At 34.8% G+C, this 16,893-nt stretch overlaps 4 protein-coding genes and 1 pseudogene across 10 annotated transcripts; 3 read left to right on the forward strand and 2 right to left on the reverse strand.

The window, feature by feature from the left end:
* Window positions 1-1,607: 1,607 nt before the first annotated feature.
* LOC104746084 (uncharacterized) lies at window positions 1,608-3,707 on the reverse strand. 4 transcript variants are annotated; one of them, XR_015582509.1, is made up of 9 exons: window positions 3,267-3,707; window positions 3,055-3,168; window positions 2,801-2,869; window positions 2,665-2,684; window positions 2,528-2,580; window positions 2,361-2,408; window positions 2,202-2,280; window positions 1,953-2,092; window positions 1,608-1,757 (listed from the first exon to the last, which is right to left on the reverse strand). XR_015582509.1 is itself a non-coding variant. In XM_010467484.3 (9 exons), the coding sequence occupies exons 1-9, from the start codon at window positions 3,445-3,447 to the stop codon at window positions 1,722-1,724; spliced, it is 723 nt and encodes a 240-aa protein (XP_010465786.2). In that variant the 5' UTR covers window positions 3,448-3,707; the 3' UTR covers window positions 1,608-1,721. The 4 variants fall into 4 exon arrangements, 2 of the variants coding, with proteins under 2 accessions (XP_010465786.2, XP_010465784.2); XR_015582508.1 differs by having other exon boundaries at window positions 3,055-3,189; window positions 3,267-3,585; XM_010467484.3 differs by having other exon boundaries at window positions 2,361-2,391.
* LOC104746082 (protein RESTRICTED TEV MOVEMENT 3) lies at window positions 3,677-6,416 on the forward strand. 4 transcript variants are annotated; one of them, XM_010467481.3, is made up of 8 exons: window positions 3,677-3,866; window positions 4,150-4,197; window positions 4,335-4,354; window positions 4,668-4,797; window positions 5,240-5,409; window positions 5,497-5,779; window positions 5,847-6,013; window positions 6,106-6,416. In XM_010467481.3, exons 4-8 carry the CDS (start codon window positions 4,709-4,711, stop codon window positions 6,258-6,260), a joined length of 864 nt encoding a protein of 287 aa, XP_010465783.2. In that variant the 5' UTR covers window positions 3,677-3,866; window positions 4,150-4,197; window positions 4,335-4,354; window positions 4,668-4,708; the 3' UTR covers window positions 6,261-6,416. The 4 variants fall into 4 exon arrangements, with proteins under 4 accessions (XP_010465783.2, XP_019092770.2, XP_019092771.2 ...); XM_019237225.2 differs by lacking the exon at window positions 4,150-4,197 and having other exon boundaries at window positions 3,709-3,866; XM_019237226.2 differs by lacking the exons at window positions 4,150-4,197; window positions 4,335-4,354 and having other exon boundaries at window positions 3,728-3,866.
* A 316-nt stretch (window positions 6,417-6,732) lies between these two features.
* Window positions 6,733-8,537, reverse strand: LOC104746085 (S-adenosylmethionine synthase 4). The gene is made up of 2 exons (XM_010467486.2): window positions 8,470-8,537; window positions 6,733-8,234 (listed from the first exon to the last, which is right to left on the reverse strand). The coding sequence occupies exon 2, from the start codon at window positions 8,199-8,201 to the stop codon at window positions 7,020-7,022; it is 1,182 nt and encodes a 393-aa protein (XP_010465788.1). The 5' UTR covers window positions 8,202-8,234; window positions 8,470-8,537; the 3' UTR covers window positions 6,733-7,019.
* A 974-nt stretch (window positions 8,538-9,511) lies between these two features.
* LOC104748264 (putative F-box protein At3g17620 pseudogene) lies at window positions 9,512-10,720 on the forward strand (annotated as a pseudogene).
* A 3,347-nt stretch (window positions 10,721-14,067) lies between these two features.
* Window positions 14,068-15,381, forward strand: LOC109129259 (putative F-box protein At3g17620). The gene has a single exon (XM_087487052.1). It carries the CDS (start codon window positions 14,218-14,220, stop codon window positions 15,379-15,381), a length of 1,164 nt encoding a protein of 387 aa, XP_087343178.1. The 5' UTR covers window positions 14,068-14,217.
* Window positions 15,382-16,893: the final 1,512 nt, after the last annotated feature.

The following is a 16,893-nucleotide window of genomic DNA, read 5'->3' on the forward strand; positions in this document are numbered from 1 at the left end:
CGTAAATTTCCAAAATAGTTCAATGTTTCTTACTCTTTTTTTTTTATTATTAAAACAAAACCAGTTAATTAAATTACCTAGTTTATAATAACAAAATATTGTGCAAAATATATACATCGCCTAGACCAATTGTTGCAAAAATTTTAGTCAAATGTAATCTTCTTCTTAACCTTATAGTATGGTTGACAAGCATGCAACACACTATCTATCTAAATTTAATGTGTTATCATAAAATTCCATTAAGAATAAAATGTGAACAATTTCAATGAATATCTTTACTGATGTCTTATGCTTTAATATTAAGTCTCCATTTCATTATAATGATATTTAACTTAATAGACATTGTAATGAAGATATTACTATAATGTCACTAAGTTCATACTACCCATTTAACTAATTAAAAATTACAATATACATATATTATATAGGGGTGTCAAAATGGTTAACCCAACCCAACTAAACTCATTATCCACATAGTTAAAAGTTAAATGAGTTTATGAGTTGACTCAACTTATTTAACAATTAGGATGGATCAACCCATGAATCCATTTAGTTAAATGAGTTAGATGAATAATTGAGTTGATCCACTATAATATAAATTAATTAATATTTAATATAAAAATTATAATTAATTACAATATAAATTAATTAATATTTAATATAAAATTATAAGATGGTGATGATGACATCATGCTGTTGACTATGATATATATATATGTTGATATGATGATGGTGATGTTAATATGATTATGAAAGTATGATGATGATGATGATGATAGTATGACAATGTTGATGATGATGATAGTTACATGATGATAGTATGATGATGGTGATAATAGTATATATATACACATTGTTAAAAATTATATCTGAATATACTTTTAAATATCCCTTAGTTAAATTATTTATTTGATTAATACACCACATAAATGCTCATAGATGCAAGTAGCTAGGTCTAATGAAATTATTTGCTGCAAATTTTATATATAAAAAAAAACTGTAAAGCAAATACACAACAATAAATAATGCAGAATCATTTCATACTTCAATTAAAAGAAACATATTATAAATTATTTACATGAATAAAACAACTGTAAACTAAAACCTTAAGAAGAAAATAAAGTTTTTAATAAGGGGGTCAAACACAGACAAATCAAACAAATATGCTAAAAATTCATTTTTTTGTCATGGCTAAAAAGATTTTAAAAATTTAAGGTCAATTGCACCCCCTACTTTGTGAGTAGGTTCGCTATTGGGTCTTTTGTTGTATTTGTATGTTAACATGCATTTCTAATTTTCTATAGAGGAAGAGAATGCAATCTCGGTATCACTTTGGCGGCAGTGAGTTGGTTTGCCAGATTTTCCATTTCTCTCTTCCTTGATCTTTTAGTGGGAGTGTACTTTGTCCCATTCAGGGTTAGAGGGTTTTTTTCTTCTTTACTTTTCTGACATCAAAAGGGTTGGAGGAGGAATTTTAGAATGATGATAGATATAACTTTAGTAAATATTGTACCGAAGATATTTTATAAATGTTATTAATTTCAATGCTGTTGTTGTATGTTGACATTTCTATAGAGGAAGAGAATGCGATATCGGTGGATTCGATGTAAAGAAAACCAACATTTACCATTGGCAATAAAATTTTAAGTTTTAGTCGTCTAATTACGGAGTAATCATGAACTCAAGATATTAGAAAAAAAAAAAAAAAGGTTCCCACGACTTCATGGTGCGTCTGCCTCCATCTTCAACGACTCATCCTGAGACAATTTTCATAAGAACAAATATAGGTGAATCTCAGACCGAGTTTAAAGATGTGGAAGAGAGTGTGGGTCAATCATATGAAATAAAGCCAGAATATGCAAATGGTTATCCAGAGACAGAAAAAAAAACATCATCATAGCTAAAATGCTGTAGAAAACATTTCAGGAGTGAGCATTAAACCAACCACACACCTTAATACAGACATAGATGTAATGAACATCAGGGCTTTTGCCAATCGCAGATTCCACTGAACTTCCCTCAGCATCTAGAGGAACAGGTTTTGTCAGTTCCCATTTTGGGGTATCAGACGGTTGATCGGTTAAACTTTTGTCTGCACAAAAAAAAAAAACAACTAGTCTTAGTTTAGCAGAGGACAAGGAACTGTTGTCCACAGATAGATACAAAAGGGCATGTTACAAGATACACATTGCTCAGCTAACCTATCACATGGAGTTTGGTTGCCCAAGAGCAAGATTCGTCAAGCAATCGAAGACGGTAATTTGGAGCTCCATATGTAATCTGCAGAGAACCAATTAAACAACAATGTGCATAGAAACAAACATAATAATAATGAAAACCGGAGATGAGGATTTATATACCAAGATATAGACTCCTTTATCCTTGAGGACCCTATAGATTTTCATCAACTGCTTTCATTATAGGTGCAAAGGATCAAGAAAGAAATAATAAAGAAAGAAGAAGCCAGAATAAATAAACAGAAAACATTCAACATTTTGTGCCATATGTATCGTTAATATAAAAGTACCTCCAAACTTCCTCAAGCATTTGTGTTGAGTATTGCCTCGAATAGCTCCCACACTATAAGACTTCTCGTCAGAAAATCATAACCTCTAGAGATATAGAATAAAGTAAAAAAGAAAAAGTAGACCTCAGCTCACTCACCAAAATGGAGTCTAAGGTTCCTGAAAACACACACACACACACACACACACACACAAAGTCCAAAAATTTTTATTACATGAAAACGCAAAAAATGCATTGCGGCTAGTAATGGGATTTAAACATGTATGAAGCATACCCTTATCAATAACAGCATCAAAAGAAGCATCTTCAAATGCCTTCATATCACGCACATCCATCTTCAAATCTGTTTTCACATGATCGAAAAATACAAAAGCTCATACTCAATCTAGTGATTAAGCAATCAAGGCAGACACAAATTCATCAAAACTAAAAGGAAATATGAAATATTTCTCTAAACTTATATGATCTCTGCCCCCAAAATGCAAGCACTAAGCAGAAGAAATCAAAACCAAAAAGAGAGAAACGTACATTTGAGCTGAGGACGATCAGAATATTTCTTAAGCATAGTATCAATCACAACAGAGGAAATATCGATACTGACAACATCTTCGTATCCATCATCCACCATCCCTTCGCTAAACGCTGCATTATTCCAGAAAAAAACTTTAAAAAAAAAAAAAAAATCAAAACGGATCCAATGCAAAAACAAATGCAAAACTGAGAAATCCAAAGAGTCATACCTGAGTTTCCACAGCCAACGACGAGGACTCGTTGATTACGGTGAGGAACATAGAGATTAATGAGAGGAGCTAATGATGGATACTTCTGGTACCAATCGAACGGTTCAGATTCGTTCGTGTAGCGATCGTCCCAATACCATTTCTCGCTGTATGATTGCGTCGGCGTCTCTGAAGAAGCCATCACCCTCTTCGTCTTTCTCCTTCCTCGTCGTCGTAACTCACTCACTCAACCGATCGAATTCGTTTCACTCTCTCTCTGATCAAAACAAGGAAGGGGGAAAGAGAGAAGGAAGAAGAGAAACGGTCATAATCAGATACATGAGCGACCACGGTATTGGTCAAAGACCTTCCTAATTAAGGCCACGTCATCTTCCTAATTTAAAAGTCATTCCGGTTTGAATGTATTCGTCAATTAAGAATAAACCCGTATAAAATCAAAATAACCGGTATACGAACATTTTGTTCTTTTGGAAAATAAACGCAGAGAGAGAGAGTTTCTCGCACAGAGGATGAAAGAAGAAGAGTAGAAGACGATGGCGGTATCAAGGCATGGAGACGAAGAGGAGATGTTACTTTGTAGATCGGAATTAAATTAGTGAGGTGACTTTTAAATCATTTGGCTTGATTGTTCATTCAACTAATGCTTTTTTTTCTTCAATTGGTATATAATATACACAGAATCTTTGATTTTTTTTAATAAGGAATAGAAAATTTCAAGAAGTGATCCTTTTTCATGGTTCTCAAGTGATGCTTGTTGTCTCCAACCTCTTTACATCTTTGTATTCCCTTTTGGAATCCCCTCTGCGGGGGTGGTACAGTATATATATGCTTATGCTTGCTAAGTTAATGTATATTCTTGCTTTTTGGTTCTGCAACCTCACAGCTCTTCTCATGCATGGAAAAGGTTAATCCTTTCAAGCAAAGTATAAAGGTTTGATCCTAAATACAGAAGATGCGGTCTATTTTCTTTCACCTATATAAATAGAAGCTTAACTGTTAACAGATTGATGCTTACCTGCATATTCACTAGTTTCTTTTTTTGGTTTCTGCTTATCTTCTCATGGCCAGTTCCGGTGGTGATCATGATGGTATCATCTCTCCCTTCCTCTATATTTTTTCATATCCGATATCATCAATGGTCGTCCACTTATATTTATCATTTGTTACACTGTAATTCATGAAACTATGTTTGAGGGGTCATTTAAGGGTCCAAATAACTGTCTTCCGTAAGCATATCATCTAAAACCAATTTTTTACTTCTTCCTAACTCTGATACCTTTGGATAGTGGTGTTGCCCTGTTTTGTTATGAAGAGTGTAATTAGATTCATTTCCTCTTTCACTTAAAGGTAAATGTATAGGTAAGTTTGCACAAAGGTAACTTTTGTGACAAATGCTTGCAGAAATTATAAAGTCTATATCTGATGCCCCACCAACGCATTACATGGTCAAGATAGAGTCTTTCTCACTCCTTACAAAGCATGCTATAGAGAGATATGAAACTGAGAGCTTTGAAGCTGGAGGCTACAAATGGTATGGCATCATTATTACACAACTTTGTTTTTCTTCTTTTTAAAATTATTCACAAAACCCTTTTCTGATTGAGATTAATCATCATAGCACGTGCTGGTATCTTATTGTTGGAACATGCCTCAGTGCTTATCGTTGATGGACCCTATTTTGCATTGCTTAAGGGTGTGGTCAGTGTTATGTTTTCGAAAACTTTCTTTTATTCAAAAGACACTTTTCAGTCTTCCTTTTTTCTCTCTGCATAGTGGACTAGTATAAAGTCTATCTGGTCATGTTTTCAACTTTTTCAACTCATAAGTGGATTGTTTTCCATGTAAAAATCTGGGACCATTCTTGTTTCTATTTTAGGCTGTCTAATCATACACTGTTAATTTAGTAAATTACTGTGCGTTACTTTTAAGTTTTAACATGTCTAACAGAATACTGTATGTGGTTTTGCTTGCAGGAAACTTGTTCTGTACCCAAATGGAAATAAGAGCAAGAACACGAAAGATCATGTGTCTGTTTACTTGGCTCTTGCAGACTCTAGTTCATTAAGTCCAGGGTGGGAGGTTTGCGCTGTTTTCCGTCTGTATCTGCTGGATCAAAACACCGATAGTTATTTGATCCTTCAAGGTAAATTTGTAACTTTTTTTCACTTCTTCCAGTTTGCATGTTTCTCTAATCCTTGTCCCACCCTTAATATGCCATTTCGTGTTGCAGGAAAGGAGAGACGGTTTCATGCTGTCAAGCGTGAATGGGGATTCGATAAATTCATCCCTACCGGTACCTTCTCTGATGCTTCAAACGGTTACCTCATAGAAGACACATGCATATTTGGAGCTGATGTGTTTGTTTCCAAAGAGAGAAGAAGTGGGAGAGGAGAATGTTTTTCAATGATTAAAGATGCTACTAGCACTAAGCACGTCTGGAAGATTGAGAATTTCTCCAAGTTAGACAAAGAAAGCTATGACTCAAATGCTTTCTTCGCTGGCGATAGAAAATGGTAACAACATATTTGTCAACAGTCCCTAAACCGTAGATCTTAAGCTAATTAAATTGTTCTAATGCAGGAAGATAAGGTTTTATCCAACGGGAACAAAGCAAGGAACAGGAACCCATCTTTCTATCTATCTGATCCTCGTAGATCCTGAAACCATTTCAGACGGTACAAAGATGTTTGCAGAGTTTACAATACGAATATTTGATCAGTTACAAGGCAGGCACATTGCTGGGAAAGGTAAAAAACACCCACAAACTCATTTCTTGATACTTGTTATATGAATGTGAATCCGCTCACTTCTTGATCTGTACTTTGTATCTGTTTTGCAGTTACTAAATGGTTTAGCCGATCAAGCTCGGAGAACGGATGGGTTAAATATGTATCAATGGTTTATTTCACGCAACCAAACAGTGGACTGTTGCTCAAAGATGTCTGTCTCGTTGAAGCTGATGTATGCATTCTTGGAATCACCAGTGCACTCTAATCTCGTCATGTTTGATCTCAAAAGGTCACATTTGTGAATTCTATATTAGTTGGACTTTTTATATCTATGTTTGTACTTTACGCCCTGGAAACCCTGATGAACAAATCTCTTCGTAGTCGATTTAATCATCTACTATTAAATTATTTGGATTCCATCTTCAGTCTCTTCTCTGTTGACTGTTTCAAGAGTTATAATAAGTTGGTGGATTGCAAAAACCCTAAAACAGAACAATCGACGAGAGAAAAGAGAGACAATAAATCAATAGTACTTAATGAGGATATAGAGGCTGGTGTCCAAACGGGAGCTGATGTGTGCGTTCATGTAACCACACTAGTGCACTTATTATGATCTCATCATCTCTTGGTTTCTTCCGTTTCTGATTTCGCAAATAGCAGTATTTGCTAGCCTCTGTTTAAAGACTTGTCACAAAATGTTGTCCAATTCTTTTGACATTGATAGTGCAAACAAAGGATACTGAATATTGAATACTCTTCTTAATATAATTTTCTTTTCAAAAGAAGCAAGAAATACAAATTATGAATTTAACTTTCTTACCACAACATTACCATATAATAATAAATAATTATATAAATTTCCCAATTGCTTAGCTTTTTTTTCTCCAAAGTTGAAAAAAAATTGAATAAACCCATCTCAGAGTTGAAACTAAAAAAGCCACAAAGAGCCTAAAATACAGGAGAACAAGACCCAAATCTGGACAGAACAGAGAGGCTAAAAAAACCTGAGATTGAGTTCAGGTTTTCAAGCTTGGACCTTGTTAGACTTGAGTGGCTTCACTACCTCCCAGGTGAAATCAGCATCGTCCCTTCCAAAGTGACCATAAGCGGCAGTCTTCAAGAACCTACCGTTACCTCCTCTCTTCAAATCCAAGTTAATGGAGATCATACCTGGCCTGAAATCAAAACTCTCCTTAACAATCTCCAAAATCTCCTTGTCTGGTATCTTCCCGGTTCCATAACTGTCCACGAACACAGACAATGGCTCAGGGACACCAATGGCGTATGAGACTTGCACAATGCACCGCCTCGCGAGACCACTAGCAACAATGCTCTTAGCTGCTTGCCTAACGATGTAAGCACCACTCCTGTCAACCTTGGTTGGGTCCTTTCCAGAGAAAGCACCACCTCCGTGTGCACCCCATCCACCGTAGGTGTCGATGATGATCTTACGGCCGGTAAGCCCTGCATCTCCGTGAGGACCTCCGATGACAAAACGACCAGATGGGTTGAGATGGAAGATGGTCTTCTCATCAAGGTACTTCTCTGGGATCACAGGCTTGATCACATGCTCCTTAAGATCAGCTGCGATCTCATCGTTAGTCACAGTCTCATCGTGCTGTGTTGAGATGAGAACAGTGTGGACACGTACAGGGACCATAGCTCCGTTCTCGTTCAAGTACTCAATAGTGACTTGAGTCTTACCGTCTGGCCTCAACCAAGGGCAAGTTCCATTCTTGCGAACTTCAGTAAGCTTAGCTCCAAGCTTAGTGGCGAGAACGTGAGTAAGAGGCATGAGCTCAGGAGTCTCATCAGTAGCGTACCCAAACATATGACCTTGGTCACCAGCTCCAACCTCCTCTGGCTTCTTGGTGAGATGACCATGAACACCTTGTGCAATATCAGGACTCTGTTGCTCGATGTTGACAAGAACTTTGCAGTTGTCAGCATCTAGACCAACATCGGCAGATACGAAACCAATCTCACGGCAAGTCTTACGAACAATCTGCTCGTAATCAACGTTAGCCTTGGTGGTGATTTCTCCAAAAACCATGACCATGTTGGTCTTGGTACAGGTCTCACAAGCAACTTTGCTCTCAGGGTCTTGTTCAAGGCAAGCATCGAGGATAGCGTCAGAGATCTGATCGCAAAGCTTGTCGGGATGTCCCTCGTTGACGGATTCAGAGGTGAACAAAAAAGATTCCATTTTTTTTCCGATCCGATTCAACAACAAACAAACCTAACAACAGAACAGAGGAATCAAACAAAGACCAATCAGAAAAAGTGTAAACACATAAAGAAACTTCAATCAATTCAAATTGGGATCTAGATTCAATAACTAGATCTATAAATCAACACAACACATGGTTCAAAACTTCGAATTCGAATAATCACTTCAAACTAAAATGGGCACTTTGTTCAAATGCAGAGTCTTGAGAACAGAACCGTATGAATCGAAGAAAAAGATAACATACCTTAAAGAAGGAGACAGAGAGATTAAGTAATGGAGGTTGGAGCTAAAGAAGAGTGGTAGTAGTAGTACGAAGGTGAAGGAGGAGCGTAGAAGCTTTATATATACGAAGCTCACGATGGTGGGTGGTGTAAGATCGTAATTTCGTCCAGATTCATTCCTAGTTTCATCAAACTGTGTTCAGACAATGAGATCTATATATCTGACGGTTCATAATAGATCTGTAAATGAGAGCTAGTTTTAGCCGTTGGATTTGCTTAACTGGACCACCGCGTGCGAGTACAACTAGACAGACAAAGCATCTTAATGAAGATCTCGAATCACGAATTATAATATTACTGTGGTTATCGATAATCTAATTAATGCTAAAAAATATATAGTCGATATTTTTTGTTAGAGTATGTAAAGTTTAAAATTTACATGAGTTAATTGATATAATTAGTAGTAATATCGTGGTAGATCATGGAGAAGTTTTGTAAATTAGAGAAGAGTTTGTGTTGTGTTGTGTCGGTGAGAGTGAGAGAATGGGGAACGTGACGTGATTACCGGGAAACCGGAGGGGGCGGTTTGGGAGTGAAATAGAGAGTACAGGCTGTCGTCTCTTTACTCTTTTATTGAAGGGTCCACACTGGCCAGTGGCCACCGGTAAAAAGACAACATAGAATTCTTCTTTTTTAGCTTTTCAGCAGTGTCGGCTATGTTGTCAAAATAAGACTCATGGTAGAATGGTCTAAATCTGATCTTGTCCGATCTGAAAAGGCAAAAAAATAAAACTGCACAGTTTCGCCGAGCTGCGAAGATCTTGTCCGGTCAGGAGTATTATTGGGCTTTAAATGGGCCAAAGACCTTGCAAATAAACGAAATACCTACCACCAAGACTAGAAAATTTAAAAGTCTATGCCCATATGACTAGACAAAGTATACTTGGGACAAAATACACATAATAAACTAATTAATCGACGATAGAAAAACCCTAATCACATTACATCGACCTTGCTCAAGCAAAAAAAAAACATCAAGGAAGAAGAAGGAGTTACCTGCAAAAAAGGACGATGATATCTGATCTTCCAAGGGATTTAGCAGAGAATGTGCTCATTAGGCTTCCGATGACATCTATGAGAGCAGTGCGGTCTGTTTGCAAAGAGTGGAACATTTTATCCAAGGATAGCTTCTTTACGAAGAAACACATTGCTCAAGCAAAAGCTGCAGCAGCAGAGGAGTTTAAGGTGGTCATGGTGATGGATTCTCGTGTTTATTTGATGGGCATCAATTTTTATGAGGACGTTGACCCAACTATAAACCATCACGGTAAACTTATTAGCCTAGACGATTCCAGTCGAGTCGATGTATCTTTAGTCTATCACTGCGACGGTTTACTCTTATGCATCACAAAAGACTTCACTAAGCTCGTTGTTTGGAATCCGTATTTGTGTCAAACCTTGTGGCTCGAGCCCATAAGTACTTCTCTCTATAGCTCGTATAGGTATGCTATTGGATACAAGAATAGCAAATCATGCCGCAGCTACAAAATTTTGAGATTGTTATCTATGTGTTTTATGTACGAAGTGTACGACTTAAACTCTAATTCATGGAGTTTTTTTGATGTCCATCCCTACTGGTATATACAGTGTTATGCACGTGGCGTGTCTCTCAAAGGAAATACTTATTGGTTTGCTCGAGAATTGTATCGATATCAAGAGATGGCTGATTTCTTGATCTGTTTTGATTTCACAACTGAGAGGTTTGGACCGCGTCTTCGTCTGCCGTTTGGTCACCCTGCTAGTGAAGACACTGTGAGTCTTTCTAGTGTTAGAGACGAGCAACTTGCTGTGTTGTTTCAGACCTGCGCCGACAACAAACAGATGGAGATTTGGGTTACGGTTAAGATTGAACCTGAAGTAGTGTCGTGGAACAAGGTGTTCTTAAGAGTTGATATGCAACCACTCACTCGTTTTCAATTTCGAGTCAAGGCAGGGAGTTTTTTTATTGACGAAGAGAAGAAATTGGTTGTGGTTTTTGATAGAGACAACAAGAAGGTGAAGAATACTCCCCGTCGCAACACAGCTTATATCATTGGAGAGGGTGGATATTTCAGAAAAGTTGATCTCGGCCGAGAAGCTTCAGAAATTCATGATTTCCCTGGGAAAATTTCCCCACTTGGATGCTCATATGTTCCAAGCTCAGTGCAGATCAAGCAAAGAAATTAAGAGGAATTATTTGATTACTGATTAGTCCAGGAGGTTGGAGATGCAGATCACATATGGGAATCTCTAGTGTTCGTTAATGCTATGATCTTTATCTGATTAAATGACTAAGTTTCAATTTTAAAGACATATACAAGTTGAGTTCCTTTTGAAAGATACTCAATTTGGTAGACAACTAAAAACATACAAGTTGAGTTCCTTTTGGCATCTTCTTTGAAATATTCTAATTTGTGAATTTTGATGGAGGAGATTTTACTATACATCTAATTAAAGACTACATTGCATAATGGTAGCAAAGGAAGTCTGAGTAATAAAAGACTAGATAATGACCCGCGCTGGTAGTGCGGGGAATTTTTTTATATTTTGTTATTTGTTAATATTATGTTTATATTTTATCATTCATTTACATGTTATATAATATAGTACTATATGATGAGTTTTGATTCATATTAAACTACTAATAGGTAGGCATGGAAACTATTACCGATACCCGTTTTTCGGTTAGTATCAGTCTCGAAAAAGGTACCCGCAGCTTTAGAGTCGAGTGAAGAGTATAATAATTATATTATCCGTGAATAATGATCGGGTATCGGATATTAATTTTAATTTTTGAGCGTCCCTTTAATTTACCCGTCTCATTACCCGTTTATTACCCAACTCACAAATATACGTTAATATTTTGTAGAATAATGTTACCAGCGTGAGGAAATATTTATGTAAATTTGGATTTGTTTGTTAAAAATTAATAGTAGAAAATTTATTAATTCTATACATTTTATAAAATCATATATTTAATTTACTTAAGGTCATACTCTGATTTCGACCCGTAGTTGGTACTATTATTTTGGTTTGGTGCAATATCAAATTCGTTAATTATACATTCGGTAAAGCTAAAAAAACTCAACAAAACATGTATTGACCCGTGATTTGGTATTACAAATTGATGTGATCGTGTTTAGAGATCTTAATATACCAAATTTACAAATTGAAGTTATTGGTATAACATGTTATATATTAATTTTATAGGTGAAAATTACAATTAGCTAGGTTATGTATATTATCAACATATACACTTAGTATCGTTTATATAGTGAATATTGTGTATAAACAATGAAGTTTTAGCCAATGAAATAGTTTGTTATTATTTCCTAAGATTTATGAAACAATAAATAGAGTTTTTTTATTTTGTAAACAAATCTAAACTTTTCTTCTGTTTGTTATTAGAATAATTAAAATATAATAGCATTTTTGTAATATGTCACATAAGAACTGGTTAAATTTTTAACAGCATAGCTTAAATAAGTATATAGATATATTTTTAAAATATAAACAATGTTGTATCTTAATTTTAATATATATTTGTTATTATTAAATGATTTAGATATGTAAATATTTAATCTTAGTTTTATAATTTTTCTAAATAGTTTTTATTGTTTCCTAAGATTTCTGAAACAATAAATAGAATATGTTTAATTATTTTATTACATAATTTCGAAATTATTTTATATTTATTAAATCATTTCGAAATTATTTTATTAATGATTTTTTGTAATCTAATAAATTAATAATTACTATTTTTTTGGATAATTATTTTCTGGTTACAATAAATTAGTATTAAGATTCTGTTATTATATATTGTATTAAAAATACAGTGACATTTTATATAATATCTTACATAAAGTAGGGTTATTTATTTATAGGGTTGCTTAAATAATATAATAGAGATTTCTCTATATATGGAAATTAGCAGAGAGTTGGTCAAACATATTTGCAGGTCTACTTCATCAAATAGAGATGATTGATGGAAAAGTTCATTGATTCAGTACAGCCCTTGTACAAAGGTCAACAAAAGTACATGCCCCTACTTCTTTTACAAGTCTTCCCTGGTTTACACACACATGATTGTACCTTCCCCTTTCCCAAGCGATAAAACATTCACTTTAAGTGTTGGCCATTTAGATTCAGATAAACTCATACTAGTGTTTGCATCATAATTAAGCTTGGATTTAAGTAACATTTTGAGCTGCAAATCACAACAGAGAGAGGAGTCATCATGATCAGTCTATTCTTTCATTTCACCTGCATGATCCAATACATGTTAAAAAATAGCAATGTCGATAGTATTTTGTGAGACCAATATAAATAAGCATAACGCAACACTATTCATATGCTCATATGTCCACATGTAGAGTTGACCTTAAAATATTATTAGGAGAAATTTTTCTTTTGACGATGAACCTCTCTCAGTTGTATGTGATCTTTTTTTTTTCTTTTCAATCCTTCAAATTAACACCTCTAGAGGTTTGATTATTTTTCAAGTAAAAAGTTATCTATATTCTCTCAAAACCAGTATAAAGTATTCTTTTTGAAAAGAAAGTGCAAAACCAGTATAAAGTATTCTTTTTGAAAAGAAAGTGCTGAGTTTGAATAACAGTATATTTGATATAACCTCTATATCTTAATTAAATAACAAGAGATTATGAGTTCTTTTGAATGAGTTTATAAAAATTTCAAGTTCAATGACATGAGACTTGAGAAGAGAATTACAAAATCACAAGTGGAATATCACATATTTTTTTTTTGAAAAACGTTGAAATATTCTTAAATCAACGTTCCACATCCATATAATTTTGAGGGTTTTGTGGGAAGCCTTTAATTACAACGTAATGTTTTATTTATTAAATTTTTATAAATTCTTTTAATTCTATGCAAAAATGAAAGACCAAAAAATATAAAACCAAAATACAAATATCAAAATCTGAAACCTAAAAAACCAATTAAATATAGAGAAATTGTTAGAAATAACCTTTGTAGATACCTCTTTTCAAAAATTTATTTTTAGGCCATTTTTATTTTCAAAAATACTTTTTTGCTCTCTTTTAAAACTATTTTACATAATTAAAATATGTTAAATTAACTTTTCAAATTTTTTTTATAGGTTTGGATTATATGTTTATAGTTTTGAAGAGGTAAAGTTTAATATTTGGAGATTATGATTCAGAATTTAGTCATTATAATCATAGAACAGGGTATTATTGAAAATAGACAACAAAAATGTATAAGAAAAAAGAGATTCATAGCCTAAACCATATTTTACTTTATTGAAAATTCATCTTAGTGATTAGTGAATTAGAGCTTAAAAAAATTACATCAGGCCCCATCTATTCATCATATCAAATATATATTTAATTTTAGTTATAGTTCAAAATACTAAAAATTTGATTTAAAAAGTTAGTGAAAAAGTGGAAAACGACCAAAAGTTTTTGGGAAACCAACATCAAGTAATGAATCGACTATAATAAGAACTTTATCGAAAAACCCTAATCACCATTACATCGATCATCCTTGTTGGAACAATGACGAAGATGTCCAAGCTTCTTAGGCATGTAAAGCTCTCTAGGCAGCTTCCGTTGACGTCTCTGAGGAGATTCCAATTTGTTTGGAAAAAAAGGAACGCTTTATCAAAAGATCGGAGATTTATAAGAAAGCACCTTGCTGCTCAAGCAAAAACATCAACGAAGAAGAAGGAGTTACCTACAAAAAGGACGATGATGTCCGATCTTCCAAGGGATTTGGCAGAGGATGTGATCATAAGGCTTCCGATGACATCTATGAGAGCAGTGCGGTCTGTTTGCAAAGAGTGGAACACTTTATCCAAGGATAGCTTCTTTACGAAGAAACACATTGCTCAAGCAAAAGCTGCAGCAGCAGAGGAGTTTAAGGTGGTCATGGTGATGGATTCTCGTGTTTATTTGATGGGCATCAATCTTTCTAAGGACGTTGACCCAACTATAAACTGTCACGCTACACTTATTAGCCTAGACGATTCGAATCAAGTCGATATATCTAGAGTCTATCACTGCGACGGTTTAGTCTTATGCATCACAAAAGACTTGACTAGGCTCGTTGTATGGAACCCGTATTGGGGTCAAACCTTGTGGGTCAAGCCCAAAAGACTTCACCATAGTCCGAACATGTATAAGTATGCTATTGGATACCAGAATAGCAAATCAGGCCGAAGCTACAAGATTTTGAGACATGCTGAATCTAAGAGTCTTGTCGAGTACAGTATCTACGAGTTAAACTCTAATTCATGGAGGGACGTTCTTGATGTCACTCTCGACTGGTATATACATTTTTATGCACGTGGCGTTTCTCTCAAAGGAAATACTTATTGGTTTGCTACAAGTAATTCGGTAGAGATCCATGGTTTTTTTATCTGTTTTGATTTTACAAGAGAGAGGTTTGGACCGCGTCTTCGTCTGCCGTTTCGCCCTTATGAAGAGGATACCGTGACTCTTTCTAGTGTTAGAGAAGAGCAACTTGCTGTCTTGTTTCAGTGCTGGGACACTTTACAGATGGAGATTTGGGTTACGGTGAAGATTGAACCAGAAGTGGTGTCGTGGAACAAGGTGTTCTTAAGCGTTGATATGGAACCACTCACTGGTTTTCAATTTGGAGTTACAGCAGGGAGTTTCTTCATTGACGAAGAGAAGAAAGTCGCTGTAGTTTTTGATACAGATATAGATAGAGACAATGGCAAGGTGAAGACTCCCCGTCGCAACACAGCTTATATCATTGGAGAGGGTGGATATTTCAGAAAAGTGGATCTCGGAGAAACGTCAGAAATTCATGATTGCCCACTTGGATGCTCATATGTTCCAAACTCAATGCTGATCAAGCAAAGAAAGGAGAATTTGAATACTGATTAGTCCACTTACAGTACCTAAACATAAATTATGTATTGTTTGATAAATATTCGAATTTGTCAATCTTTTAGAAAAGCAAGAGAAAATGGGAAAATGAAACACGCCTATCAGTAATGAGGTTCGCTGCCCGGCGGCCTCATCTTTCTGTTCACTAGCTCTGCTCTCACATTCAATCTCTAGTTTCCGCTTCCAAAATAAGATTATGGATGCATCTAATGTAAAAAGGGTTTTCTTTGGTTGAATATATTTTAACATTCATACAAAAAAAATATAAGTAATGAGGTTCTTGGTGTGGCCTCGTACTCACGGTCACGGGTGCCGCATAAATGCATGTAGTAGGGTCAACCGATGCATTGCATTCTCCACGTTAGATTTACGCGATTTCAAGCTTTTTCTAGACAATTAGTGTTTACAATTACGTTCTACAATTTTCTTATATTCTATAAATCAATAAAAATCGCACATTTTTATTTTAAGTTTCGTTTGCATTTCAAATATAGACGGTGACTTAGATTGATCTTTTTATATAGTATAGAAAAGGGTGAGGAAAAGATTTGGATATAGACACGAAAGCTTCAAGGTGGGTTGTTTGTTGACTTGTAGACCGACGACCAAAACCATTAAAAAAAAAAACATCATCATCACAAAGAAGAACACGATCGCCTTTGAAGGTCAAACGATACTACTCGCTTTACACGTTGACCTCTATACATTTTTTTCACAACTTTCTTATTATACTACGGATTAGTCCGCGCTATGCGGGGTTGCCGGATTCATTTTGATATTATTTTGATTTGAAGTTATATTTTACAATTTTAAAATTCCACGATACCTTTTAAATTTATCTAGCGATACCATTCACCAGGATTTCCATATCGTCTATTAATTTTGTCGAAATGACACATGTCACACATCAAAAACATAGTGTTTTTTTTCACACAAGCAATATAAATCTCCAAATGTATCTACTTTTGCATTTAAAGAGAAAATAATACTTGGATCCAAATTACCCATGCACAAAATAATTTATTTTTTATTTAATGCTGGATCACACCCATTATAAACTAAGATTGATGGAAAACTACAAGATTACGCATATGACACTGTTCTTTTTTACTGTTGTATTATGATCAGTCTACTCTTTCATTTCACCTGCATGATCCAATACATGGTAAAAAATAGCAATGTCGATATAAATAAGCTTAACGCAACACTATCCATATGCTCATATGCCCACGTGTAGAGTTGACCTAAAACTATTATTGGGATAACTTTTTCTTTTGACGATGAACCTCTCAGTTGCTATGTTGCATGGAAACGGAAACGGATACGCAGAAACGAAACATTTCGGAAACGGGAAACGTGTTTTTTCAAAAATTAAGTAATGGAAACGTGTAGGAAACGTATATACATATATATATATAGATATATATATATAGAGATATAATAAATCCCCAAACATAAAAACCATATTCAAAAAATCTGAAACAACACAAATTCAAAACATAAATATTA

This window comes from Camelina sativa, chromosome 15, assembly GCF_030686135.1.
Source record: "Camelina sativa cultivar CO46 ecotype springtype chromosome 15, ASM3068613v1".
In the NCBI taxonomy this organism is placed as follows: Eukaryota; Viridiplantae; Streptophyta; class Magnoliopsida; order Brassicales; family Brassicaceae; genus Camelina; species Camelina sativa.

Coding starts and splice junctions, on each gene's coding strand:
- LOC104746084 (XM_010467482.3), bottom strand. CDS start 3,447: ATGGCTTCTTCAGAGACGCCGACGCAATCATACAGCGAGAAATGGTAT. Junction 2,870..3,054: donor TGATCGTCCTCAGCTCAAAT/GTACGTTTCTCT, acceptor ATGTGAAAACAG/ATTTGAAGATGGATGTGCGT. Junction 2,392..2,527: donor ATGCTTGAGGAAGTTTGGAG/GTACTTTTATAT, acceptor GAAAATCTATAG/GGTCCTCAAGGATAAAGGAG.
- LOC104746082 (XM_087489019.1), top strand. CDS start 4,327: ATGGCCAGTTCCGGTGGTGATCATGATG. Junction 4,355..4,667: donor TTCCGGTGGTGATCATGATG/GTATCATCTCTC, acceptor AAATGCTTGCAG/AAATTATAAAGTCTATATCT. Junction 5,780..5,846: donor TTCGCTGGCGATAGAAAATG/GTAACAACATAT, acceptor GTTCTAATGCAG/GAAGATAAGGTTTTATCCAA.
- LOC104746085 (XM_010467486.2), bottom strand. CDS start 8,201: ATGGAATCTTTTTTGTTCACCTCTGAATCCGTCAACGAGGGACATCCC.
- LOC109129259 (XM_087487052.1), top strand. CDS start 14,218: ATGATGTCCGATCTTCCAAGGGATTTGGCAGAGGATGTGATCATAAGG.